The 13377-nt window shown below is 44.5% G+C and overlaps 1 gene segment (V, D, J or C); it reads right to left on the bottom strand.

Moving 5' to 3' along the window:
- LOC134352731 (Ig lambda chain C region-like) overlaps positions 1–9911 on the bottom strand; it is a 29476-nt gene extending 19565 nt beyond the window's left edge. The window contains 2 exon segments of the C gene segment in view: positions 7243–7385; positions 9552–9911. Of these exon segments, the coding sequence occupies positions 7243–7385; positions 9552–9906 (498 nt within the window).
- Between the last annotated feature and the right edge of the window lie 3466 nt (positions 9912–13377).

The raw sequence follows: 13377 nt of genomic DNA, 5'->3' as shown, positions 1-13377 counted from the left end.
CCGTGCCAGCTATCCGTACTCCCGGAATCTGGTGCAGTTGGGAGTGTCTCATAACAAAGAATTCTGGCTGTTCATGCTCGCCATTGGGAATACCATGGACACAATCTGTGATATCCCTGATCCTGACAGCAGGGATGCAACATACCATCTGTGTGTCTCTATCGCGCCCATAGAACCTCGTCCTGTTCCTCTGTCTGAGGAATCTCCTATCATCACTGCATTCCTCTTCGCCTCTCTCCTCTTCTGAGCCACATCACCAGACTCAGTGCCAGAGACCCGGTCACTCTGGCTCCCCTTCAATAGTATCTAAAGTTATAGATTTATTATTGAGGGGAACAGCCGCAGGTGTTCTCTGCACTTCTTGTACATTTACCCTCCGTCTCCTGACAGTCACCCAGACACCTGTCTCCTGCAGCCTTGTGGTAATCTCCTCCCTGTAGCCCCTGTCTATCACCTCCTCATATCTGCCACTTCTTCGACCATTCTTCTGATATTTCTTAGTATTTCTGTACCCTCTCTGCTTCCTCAACTCTGCCTTCCCCTCCACCTCTCTTTGTATCATCTGCAGACTTGGACATAAAAGCCATCAATGCCATTATCCAAATTATTGACAATTGACATTAAAAGAAGCAGTTGCAACACAGACCCTTGTGGAACACCACTATTCACTGGCAGCCAACCAGAAAAGGCCTCTTTTCTTTGCCTACTCTTTGCCTCCTGCCAATCGGCCAGTGTTCCATCCATGCCAGTATCTTTCCTGGAATACCATGGGTTCTAAGGCAACACACATAAAATGCTGAAGGAGCTCTGCAGGCCTGGCAGCATCTCTGTAAAAGAGTCAATCATCAATGTTTCAGTCTGATGAAGGCTCTTGGCCCAAAACATTGTTTATTTACACTTTTCCATAGTTACCGCCTGGCATCATCCCACCTTTAGAATATTTCTTCTTTGGGATGCATCTATCTTGCGCCTTCTGAATTGCACTCAGAATCACCAGCCATTGCAGCCCTGCCATCATCCCTGCTAGTGTCCCCTTCCAGTCAATTTTGGCCTGCTCCTCTCAGTGTCTTCTGCCCTATCCACAACTCCACCAGTCTTAGAATCATGCACAAATTTACCAACCAACCCATCTACACTTTCATCCAGATCATTTATATACATTACAAACAACGATTGTCCCAGTACAGACACGTGTGGAACTCCACTAATCACAGACCTCCAGGTTGAACATGTCCCTTCAACCACTAGCCACTCTCTTTTATGTGTAAGCCAGTTCTGAATCCAAAAAGATAATTAGACAATAGACAACAGACAACAAGTGCAGGAGTAGGCCATTCAGTCCTTCGAGCCAGCATCACCATTCACTGTGATCATGGCTGATCATCCACAATCAGTACCCTTTTCCTGCCTTCTCCCCATATCCCTTCACTCCACTATCTTTAAGAGCTCTATATAACTCTTTTTTGAAAGAATCCAGAGAATTGGCCTCCATTGTCTTCTGAGGCAGAGCATTCCACAGAACCACAACCCTGTGTGAAGAAGTTTTTCCTCAACTCCATTCTAAATTGTCTACCCCTTATTCTTAAACTGTGGCCTCTGGTTCTGGACTCCCCCAACATGAGGAACATGTTTCCCGCCTCTAGCATGTCCAATCCCTTAATAATCTTACATGTTTCAATCAGATCCCCCCTCATCCTTCTAAATTCCAGTGTATACAACCCCAGTCGCTCCAGTCTTTCAACATATGACAGTACCGCCATCCCAGGAATTAACCTCGTGAACCTACGCTGCACCCCCTCAATAGCTAGAATGTCCTTCCTCAAATTTGGAGAGGAAAACTGCACACAGTACTCCAGGTGTGATCTCGCCAGGGCCCTGCACAACTGCAGAAGGATCTCCTTGCTCCTATACTCAATTCCCCTTGTTATGAAGGCCAGCATGCCATTAGCTTTCTTCACTGCCTGCTGTGCCTGCACGCTTACTTTCAGTGACTGATGAACAAGGACACCTAGATCTCGTTGTGCTTCCCCTTTTCCTAACTTGACACCATTCAGATAGTAAGCTGCCTTCCTGTTCTTGCCACCAAAGTGGATAACCTCACATTTATCCACATTAAACTGCACCTGCCATGCATCTGCCCACTCACCCAAGCTGTCCAAGTTACCCTACATTCTCATAACACCCTCCGCACATTTCACACTGCTAGCCAGCTTTGTGTCATCTGCAAATTTGCTAATGTTACTTTTAATCCCTTCATCTAAATCATTAATGTATATTGTAAATAGCTGCGGTCCCAGCACCGAGCCTTGCGGTACCCCACTTGTCACTGCCTGACATTCTGAAAAGGACCTATTAATCCCTGCTCTTTGTTTCCTGTCTGCTAACCAATTTTCTATCCATGTCAGTACCCTACCCCCAATACCATTTGCTCTAATTTTGCACACTAACCTCCTATGTGGGACCTTATCAAAGGCTTTCTGAAAGTCCAGGTACACTACATCCACTGGCTTTCCCATGTCCATTTTCATAGTCACGTTCTCAAGCATGATTTCCTCTTCATAAATCTATGCTGACTCGGACCCATCCTGCCACTGCTATCCAAATATGTCACTATTACATCTTTTATAATTGATTCCAGTATCTTCCCCACCACTGATGTCAGACTAACTGGTCTACAATTGCTTGTTTTCGCTCTCTCTCCTTTTTTAAAAAGTGGGATAACATTAGCTACCCTCCAATCTGTAAGAACTGATCCTGAATCTATAGAACATTGGAAAATAATTACCAATGCGTCCACGATTTCGAGAGCCACCTCCTTAAGTACCCTGGGATGCAGACCATCAGACCCTGGGGATTTATCAACCTTCAGTCCGATCAGTTTACTCAACACCATTTTGTGCCTGATATGAATTTCCTTCGGTTCCTCTGTTACCCTAGGTCCTCTGGCCACTATTACATCTGGGAGATTGTTTGTATCTTCCCTAGTGAAGACAGATCCAAACCACCTGTTCAGCTCGTCTGCCATTTCCTTGTTCCCCATAATAATTTCCCCGTTTCTGCCTTCAAGGGCTCAATTTTGGTCTTAACTATTTTTTTCCTCTTCACGTACCTGAAGAAGCTATGACTATCCTCCTTTATATTTTTGGCCAGTTTACCTTGGTATCTCATCTTTTCCCCCCGTATTGCCTTTTTAGTTATCTTCTGTTGCTCCTTAAAAGTCTCCCAATCCTCTGGCTTCCCACTCATCCTTGCTATGTTATACTTCCTCTCTTTTATTTTTATAATTTGCCACGTATCCCATGCATCTTAATCTTCTGGATTAGCCTCCCATGGGGGACTTCATCAAATGCCTTGCTAAAATCCATGTGGACAGTATCCACTGTCTTGCCTTCATCAGTCTGTATTGGCACCTTGTCAAAAAACCCAATCAAGTTGGTAAGGCACAATTTGTGCCACAGAAAGTCGTGCTAGCTCTCCCTTCTTAGGCCTTGGGTTTCCAAATACTCAGATAATCTATCTCCAAGATTTTTCTTTAGCAATTTCCCTTCAACTTACGTGAGACTCACCAGTCTATAGTTCACAGGATTTTGCCTTGTTCCCTTCTTAAGTAGAGGTACAACATTAGACTCTATGGATTTCAGCGAGGCATTTGATAAAGTACCCCACGCAAAGCTTATTGAGAAGGTAAGGTGGCATGGGATCCAAGAGGACCTTGCTTTGTGGATCTAGAACTGGCTTGCCCACAGATGGCAGAGAGTTGTTTAGACAGGTCATATTCTGTATGGAGGTTGGTGACCAGTGGTGTGCCTCATCTGGGACCCCATCTCTTTGTGATTTTTATAAATGACTTGGATGAGGGATGGGTTAGTAAATTTGATGATGACACAAAGGTTGGGGGTGTTGTGGATAGTGTGGAGGGCTGTCAGAGTTTACAGCAGGACATCAATAGGATGTAAAACTGGGCTGAGAAGTGGCAGTTGGAGTTAAACCCCGGTAAGTGTGAGCTGGTTTATTTTGGTAGGTCAAGTATCATGGCAGAATATAGTATTAATAGTAAGACTCTTGGCAGTGTGGAGGATCAGAGGGATCTTGGGCTCCATGTCCATAGGACACTCAAAGCTGTGACACAGGTTGACAGTGTGGTTAAGAAGGCATATGGTACATTGGCCTTCATCAACTGTGGGATTGAGTTCAAGAGCTGAGAGATAATGTTGCAGCTGTATAGGACCGTGCTCAGACCCCACAGAGTACTGTGCTCAGTTCTGGTCACCTCACTAGAGGAAGGATGTGGAAAATATAGAAAGGGTGCAGAGGTAATTTACAAGGATGTTGCCTGGATTGGGGAGCATGCCTTACGAGAATAGGTTGAGCAAATTTAGCCTTTTCTCCTTGGAGTGACGAAGGATGAGAGGTGTACAAGATGATGAGAGGCATTAATTGTGTGGATAGTCAGAGGCTTTTCCCCAGAACTGAAATGGTTAACAAGAGAGGGCACAGTTTTAAGGTCAAAGGAGATGTCAGGGGTAAGTTTTTACACAGAGAGTGGTGAGTGTGTGGAATAGGCTGCTGGTGATGGAGGTGAAGGCGGATACAATAGGGTCTTTTAAGAAGCTGCTGGATAGGTCCATGGAGCTTAGAAAAATAGAGGGCTCTGGGTAACCTACGTAATTTCTAAAGTAAGAACATGTTCGGCACAGCATTGTGGCCACAGGGCCTGTATTGTGCTGTAAGTTTTCTAAGTTTCTATGTAACATTAGTCCTGAGGACTTATCCATCTTAATCCTTTTTTGGAAGCCCAACACTTCCTCTGCCTTTACCTCTAAATTCCCTAATTTATTTGTACACTCAGCACTGTTCTTCTGGTCCTCCACATCTTTTTCCTTTGTAAATACTGAAGCTAAGAACTTATTAAGTTCCTCACTCACATTCTCTGCATCCAAGCAAATGTTCCCCCCTTTATCATTGAGTTGTCCCACCATCACCCGAGTTATCCTCTTGGTCTTGATGTATGTATAAAACGCCTTGGGATTCTCCTTAATCCAACTTATCAAGGACTTTTCATGGCCTCTCCTGGCTTTCCTAATTCCCTAATTCCCTTTAGTTCCTTTCTGGCTTCTTTATACCCCTCATGTGCTTTGTTTGATTCAACCTTCTGAAGCCTTACAAACTTCTATCTTTTTTCCTTGACTAAATTCATCACTTCTCTGGACATGCAGGGTTCCCTTATCTTTCCATGCCCATCCTTCCTTCTGACAGGAACATACCTTTCCTGCATTCTGCGCAATTGCTCTTTAAACACACTCCACATGTCTGATGTGGACTTGCCAGAGAAAAGGTGTTTCCAATTAACTCTTCTTAGTTCCTGCTGAATGCCCTTGTTCCCTTACTGTTCACCCACTGAAAGGTCAGTCACCTGGCCAGGCTCATTCCCCAACACCTGTCACAGAATGGCCCCCTCCTTTCATTGGACTGTGCACATACTGATTTAAGAAACCTTCCTGGATGCACATACACTAAGATAGTCCCAGTTGATATTAGGGAAGTTGAAACCCTCCATGACGACAACAAAAATATTATTTTTATACTTCTGGTGAACCTAATTACATATCCATTCCTCAATGTCCTGGTGGCTTTTAAGGGGTCTGTAGTACAATCCCATTAGTGTGATTGCACCCTCCTTAAAGAACCTGGTACATTAATCACCCATTCCTGCCCCTCTCTTGACCAGGTTTCTGAAATGTCTATAAGATTGTATTTCCACAAACTGATCCATGCTCTAATTTGGCTAAAGGATGGCTGCCATTGGGAGCTGAATGTCCAAGGATATATGGTGTATCGGAAAGATAGGTTAGTAGGCAGAAGGGATGGTGTGGCCCTGTTCATAAGAAATAATATTAAGTCATTAGAAAGGGGTGACATAGAATCGGAAGGTGTAGAGTCTCTACGGGTTGAGTTAAGGAATGGCAAGGGTAAAAGGAACTCAATGGCAGTTGTATACAGGCCTCCAAACAGCAGCCAGGATGTGGATTAAAAATTACAGCAGGAGAAAGAAAAGACATATGCAGTATATTGGACAAGTAGGTGCAGTGAAAATTACGACTGAGAAGGTGCTCAGGAAGCTGAATGGTCTGAGGTTGGATAAATCTCCTGGACCTGATGGAATGTACCCTCGGGTTCTGAAGGAAGTAGCCTTTCAATACCTTTCCTGACATCTAACTTCTGGTCAGGGCCTTCCCCTACTGACCTGGGGCTCTGGCTCTCAGCCCCCACAAAACGAGCTTAAACTCTCCCAAGTAGCATCAGCAAAGCCAGGATATTGGTTCCACTCCAGTTCAATCAACGTGCATATTGAAATTCACAATGACTATCTTAACATTGCACTTTTGACATGCACTTTCTGTCCTCGGTTGTAATTTGTAGACCACATCTTTGCTATACTGTTTGCAGGTCTGTATATAACTCCCATCAGGATCTTTCACTCTTCCAGATTCTGAGCTCTTCCCAGAACGATTCTACACCTTCCGATCCTATGTCACCTCTTTCTAATGATTTAATTTAATTTTTTACCAACACAGCCACACCACGCCTTCTGCCTATCTCCCTGTCCTTTCGATACAATGTATATCCTTTGAAATTAAGCTCACAGCTATAATCTTTCAGCCACAATTCAGTGATGCCCAGAAAGTCATACATGCCAATATGTAGCTGGGCTTCAAGTTCATTGAGTGTATTCCATACCCTGCGTGCATTCAAATATAACACCTTCAGTCCTGTATTCATCACATTTTAAATTTGTGTCCTGTTTTACATTGCAACTCATCCCATTAACTGTAATTTTACCTGGTCATCAGCTTCTTCTTAGTAGCAGTCTCACTACACACTGCCCCTGTTTGTAAACATAATGATTTGATCCTTATCCCTATCACTTCATTTCCCATCCCCCTGCCAGATTTGTTTAATCTCTTCTGAACAGCTCCAGCAAACCTGTCTGCAAGGATATTTGTCCCCTGTGGATTCAGGTGTAACCTATCCCTTTTGTACAGGTCATAACTTCTGCTTATCAAGGCCCAGAGGCTCGGAGTAAAGAGGAAAGGTGTAAAGTCCCAGGGGTTGTGAAGGCCTTAGACTGTATTGTCCGTTGATTGTGCTGTCGTTGGGATTGCAGTGTCAGAGAATGCAATGTGAGATAAGGAAGTTGAAAGTTTGTGTTTCATGGGATGTCTCTGTTAGTCAATTAGTTACCTTGACAACGGTGACTAAGGTGCTGTAGAGGAAACTGATGATGAACAGAATGACAAAGGCAACAACTGTAAGCACATTGTCATCTCCATCCACGTGTCCCTGTTCTTCCTTCCCCTCCTCTCCTGTCATGTCTGTGCAGGTTTCTGAAACAATTGAGAAAGTGAGAAGGTTAGTTTCTTGTCATTGTTTCTTGAAGATCAACATGGCAATAAAGTTGAGTAAACTTGATGACTTGTTTCTTCACAGCATGTCATTTGTAACCTGTGAGTCCCTGGACAGAACTAAATGAACTAGTTTCTCTGAATCAACTATGTTCACTCCGCTAAAAATATTGACCAGATCTTCACTTAGTGTTCATTAACCATCATCCCAACTTGTAATTTACTCTGGGGAGTGCATGTATGTTCAGCAGTCCCTCCAAGACAGTTTGTCCAAAGACCTGGAGTTGGTTCCTGCCTATTCATTTCATCGATTATTATCTCTGTAGTTAAAGCTTTCCAGATGCTGACAGATCTGCCAGCCTTGTGTGAGTGGCAAAAATTAGTCATCTGTGTTTCTACCCAATATCTAAACCATGAATAAATCTAGTGAATAGTGTCATCACTGAACACATTGCTGCAGGTCAGAGGACATCACTGTCTACATATTGTCCCTTCTTTCTGTAACTCTCCACTTTCTGAATGAGTTCACCAATTGTCTTCACACAGTTGATGAAATACCTTTCCCTGTCTATTAAACTTTGAAATTGTGGACCAATCCAAAATTTTCTATCATTTGCACAGTGGAAACTATAGTACACATTTACCAAAATCTACTTGAATGTCTGTCTGTCTGTCTATACAATGAAGGACAGAACCAACCAGCCAACACTTCCAGCCCCTCATGTTTAAGTCACACAATTGTAACCCAAAACATACCGGCACGGAACACTGGCAGCCGAATGCTTTCCATACCTTCGTTATTGAACTTAGATTACACAAACACAGGCTGACTTTTAACCTGTCAAGTAGTCTACACAAGTTTCCAACAGGATCAGACCTGACACAAGGAAGTTTTAACAAAATCTGCAGGATCTCAGAAATGTTGGTAATTTATTTTGATGTACTTAGTCATGGAATATATATTTCCACTTTGAGCCAATGAGAAAGGACTTGCAGGTAGCCTTGCTTGTTTCAGTGACGTAAACCACACTGTTGGAGGATCAACCATCAGTTGAAGGTTGACAATTGGAGTTGTTGGCCACTCTGTCCATGGGAATCTCTGCTGCAGAGAACCCAGTGACCCAACTTCTTTCCATCTCATCTGGTGGGGAAGGGTAACTTTAGAGGGTTTCTATTGGGAATGGGCTTTTTCATTTGCATGATGTTTTCCTGGAATATTCTGTTCTTACACCATCGAGGCCAATGTTTACACCACTAGTGATCTCTCCACATCTAAAATGTAAAAGTTTTTACTTTTGGAAATGAAAGATAAATTGTGGAAAGTGTTCAGTGGATTAGAGAATACTTGTGAACAGAGAAAGGGATAACATTGAGATAGCATCACAAGTGTACTCTGTACCATTGCTTCAGCACTAGTTCTGTGCCTGGCTGAGTACTGTGCATCTCTCTGGTTTACTGGAACTCAACAACTGTCTGATGTCCAGTTACATTCCACAATGCCTGCTCCAGTGGAACTGAGTTCCTCCAGTTCCGCTGACAGATAGACTTGCTTCATGTCTCTGAGACGTTGGTATGTAAACATTGACCCTGCAGTCATTATTTCATCATTCCCTCACTGACAAGGCCGGCATTCCTTGCTCTGCTCCAGCAGGTCCGTCAGAGAGAAATGAAGAGTATGATGTGGGACTGATGGATACGGGTAAACAGGGTAGGAAGGCCAGTGTCCTTCACCAAAGAACATCAGTGAAATAGTTTGTAATCTAAAGCTACAATTTTTCACAGTCATCTCTGGTCATGTGTTTAAGCCATTGTCCTGAGGCTTGGGAACAGACTGTAGGTCAATGATCCTGGTACTAGTACTGAGGGAGTGCTGCACTCTCGCAGCACATCTGTCTGAAATGTGACAGAGGGGCGCAGATGGATATTTACTGATGGACAGACAGACCTTGTGTTGGTAGTTTAGAAGAGAGTTAAGTTTTGAAAGCATCGGATAAACTCTGCTTCTTTCCCCCTCTCTGCCTCTGCATTATTAATCCACTCACACAACTACAACAATGCCAGACTTGCCGTTACCTATTGACCTTGCTTGTCCCTGGGTTGTGACTGTGGCAGAGGATGTCAATGGTGGAGTGAATCTCAGAATCATACCTTGAATGTTTTTCACATCCTGCCTGACACTGGTGTTGGAGGGGGGATGAGACACTGTGCATCTGAAAACTGAGCCTTCCTTCCACTCCTCTGTGCTCACGGTCAGGACGTAGCTGGCAATGAAAGTCCCTGCCTGTTCCAGAGCAGTTTGTCTCACACTGGTGTTGGAAGAGATCAGAGAGTCCCCTTTCTCCCAGGTGACGGTTATTTGGTCCGGGTAGAATCCAGAGGCAACACACTCGAGGGTGACCGTGTTCCCACTCTTGGTCTCTCCCTCTGGCGGTGGCAGCAGTCTGACTTTGGGACCTTTTGTCTCCAGTGGAACTGATGGGCAAACAATGGAAATGTCAAACATTTTCACTGAGGTAACCAACGTTGTCCATTTTAATCGCTGACCTCTTGCCCACCTTTGGTACATTTTGTCCGTGCTGATACTGGTGAGGTTGCAGAAGGTTGTTGGGCAGAGCAAGTGTACTCCACCCCACTGGTCCACTCCTCCACACTGGTCTGGAGTTGGCTGATCACTGTGTCTTGGGTTTCTTCCTCTCTCGGTTTTTTGGTCACATTTGCTTTGATTTTCTCCCTCTCGTTCACCTTCCAGTGGATTTGGACCTGGCTCAGATCAGCACCCATAATCATACACACCAGAGTAGCGGTCTGGTTGATCCACATCTCTTCAATGGAGGGATTTTGGATAAAGACAAACAAGTCTGTAGATTAGAAATAGAAAATTTACAAACTGGACAATATCTGCTGTCAGCTGGCTTGACAACTTCAGCTCAGACTTATCCTGTGCAGAATTGTACAACGGAATGAAATCAGGTTTGTTTACAGAGTGGGTTGCTCATCTCTGCTTACAACCTCTGACTGAGAAAATAAAATCAAACATCAAGGAGCTTATTTCCTCAGGACCCATTTGGCTCACAGCAGGGACTGCAGGACAGTTGCCCAGCTACGTGACATTTAGCTGTTGGAATGCCAATAGAATGCACTATCGGAGCTGTGAATTGCAATGAGAGGTGCAGTTTCTCATCAAAGACAGCATTTCCTGCAATCTTCTTGTCTCGGTGCACATGAGAGTCTGTAGATCCATTTGTGACATTGAGCTGAATCAATGACTGCCTCATATCTGTTCAGACTGATCCTGGGATTCCTCCAGATTGAAAATTCTGATGCTGACTTTCGAATCTCCCATGAAAAATCTCTCTTTTCATCTCTGCAACTTGCCTGCCCCAGTCAATGATCTCGCTTTGTTTCAGTTGTCCTGTTCACTTCATCTATTTCCATCTCCACACTTTAAACCTCCCTGCCGTTCTATTTCCTGTGGAGTCTGCTTTTCATTTGCTGGACACTCATAGACATGGCTTTATGTCCCATCATCCACATCATTAGTAATATCAGTGAATAGTTGCAGGGCCGACAAAGATCATTGCAGGACACTGCTCACGATTAAATCCTGCTGGGTTCAGTCCCCTGTCACATGACACAGTGATAATGGAGTTGTTGATGAATGATTGCAAGCAATTTCAGTCCATTAGTCCACAGCAGATCCAGGCATGGTGTGGGGACAGCCACCTCAGGCCAACATCGGACAGTCACTGGAAGGGCCGAGCACCATGATCAGTAAACACGAAATAGCACACCCGGATTTGAACCAGGACATCTTGAGGAAGTCTCTGAACAATGACCACTAACATATCTCCTGTGGAACCAGAGGAGCCAACACTTGACCACTGTGATACCACCAGCAACAACGGTTACCGTGCCAGCACATGGCCACACTTTGGTAAGGCCGATCACCTGGCTGTACTTCAACTCCCGGCATATAGGCAGAGACTAAAGACCACAGTGCTGGTAGTGAGGACCAAGAAGATATGGTCAAGGAAGTCACAAGTGCGCTTACAGGAATTTGAGCTGGTGAACTGGACAATATTCAGAGACCTTTCTTCAAATCTGAATGAATATGCCACAGTTGTCACCAACTTCATCAAGACCTGTGTGGATGAGTGTGTCCCTTCGAGAACATCCCGGATATACCAAATCAAAAGCTGTGGATGGACCTGGAGATTTGTACTCTGCTGAGGGCTCCATTTATGGCAGTCTAGGCTGGTGACCCAACATGAGACAAGAAGCCCAGATATGAACTGCGGTAGGCTATTGGTTAAGATGATGCCAGAGTGCAATGCTCCCTCAGACAACGTCTTCCAGATGGCTCACAAAAATATCCTTTTTTGATCCTTAGCGTCTGTTTTTCTCCTTAAATATGTTTCTCAGACTGTTACAGTTCGAGACTGTGATTTAGATTGGAGATTGTTTCAGTGATCCAGCGCTTTGCTGTCTCCAAAAAGATTCCGAGTTCATTCTCAGACGGCTTTGTTGCAATGAAACTTCAAGACAGCGTGTGAGCCGATGATTGACTCCATTTCTCCATTTGAAGCATCCATTAAGTGAGAGAGAGTTTCAGTGCCGATGCCTGTGTTTTGATCACTGCTGGAGATGGATTCTGTGAGCGGCCTATTGCTGTGTGTCTCGCTGTGACAGGCGGGTCGGCCTCTCTGCCTCGTGTGGTGTCCCTCTCCTCTCTTTCGATGAATGTTGGTGATATTGGAGATGGTGTTGTGTTTCTGTGTTTATGGATTGGACAGTTGTGTTTATGGATTGTGGACATTTTCAGACCTATCGTTTTTATATTCTGTGTTTTTTATTGCCCGTTCCTTTTCCGTTTTGTTGTGCAAGGGGAGGGTGTTCGGGGTTTGATGTTCTGTTAGTTTTTTGTGTGGGGGAGGGTTTGTTTTTTGGGGGGGTCAATGTTCCTGCTCCGTTTTCTGAAGGGAGAGGGGGTTATTGGGGGCAATTGATGATCGGGATGCTGTTTTTGTCGGTGGGGGTGGTGGTGAAGGGATGGGTTTGATGTTTCTCTCTGAACGACTTTCATATTCTTGTTTTCGTGGCTATCTGGAGAACACAAATTTCAAGTTGTATGTGGATACAGGCTTTGATAATAAATGAACCTTTGAACAATTCCAATTGAACTTAGAGAAGGAATCAGATCCCCTTCAGCTCTGGCAGACTTTTCAGGCCATTACTTCCTACAAGGTGAAACCAAACAACATGAATGGCAGTGATGCTTCATTCCCAGATGAGCTCAACGCCATTTAAGCACACTTTGAAAGGGAGAATGAAACTACATGTGGGTAAATCCCTGCAGTGTCTGGTGACCCTGTCATCTCTGTCTCGGATGCCAACGTCAGAGCAGCTTTCAAGAGGGTGAATCCTCACACTGAATCAGGCCCTGATGCTGTGCCTGGTATGGAATTGAAAACCTGTGCCAACCAACTGGTGGGAGTGTTCAGGAACATCTTCAATATCTCACTGCTGCAGTCAGAGGTTCCCATCCGTTTCAAAAGAGTGAGAATCATACCAGCGCCCAAGAAGAGCAGGGTGAGCTGCCTCAATGACTATCGCTCAGTTGCACCCACATCTACTGTGAGGAAATGCTTTGAGAGGTTGGTCACGGCCAGAATCAACTCCTGCTTAAGCAAGGACCTGGACTCCTGCAATTTGCCTGTTGCCACAATAGGTCTACAGCAGATGGAATCTGACTGGCTCTCCACTCGGCCTTGGATCACCTGGACAATAACAATACCTGCTGAACGTCAGGATGTTGTTTACTGATTACAGCTCAGTGTTCAACACAATCATAACCTCAGTTCAAATCAACAAACTCCAAAACCTGGGCCTCCAGACCTCCCTCCACAACTGGATCCTTGACATCCTCACCGGGAGATCACAGTCAGTGTGAATCTGAATGAGCATCTCCTCCTCA

Source organism: Mobula hypostoma, chromosome 10, assembly GCF_963921235.1.
Source record: "Mobula hypostoma chromosome 10, sMobHyp1.1, whole genome shotgun sequence".
NCBI lineage: Eukaryota > Metazoa > Chordata > Chondrichthyes > Myliobatiformes > Myliobatidae > Mobula > Mobula hypostoma.
The sequence above is the reverse complement of the archived record's forward strand: the minus strand, read 5'-3'. Positions and strand labels throughout refer to the sequence as shown.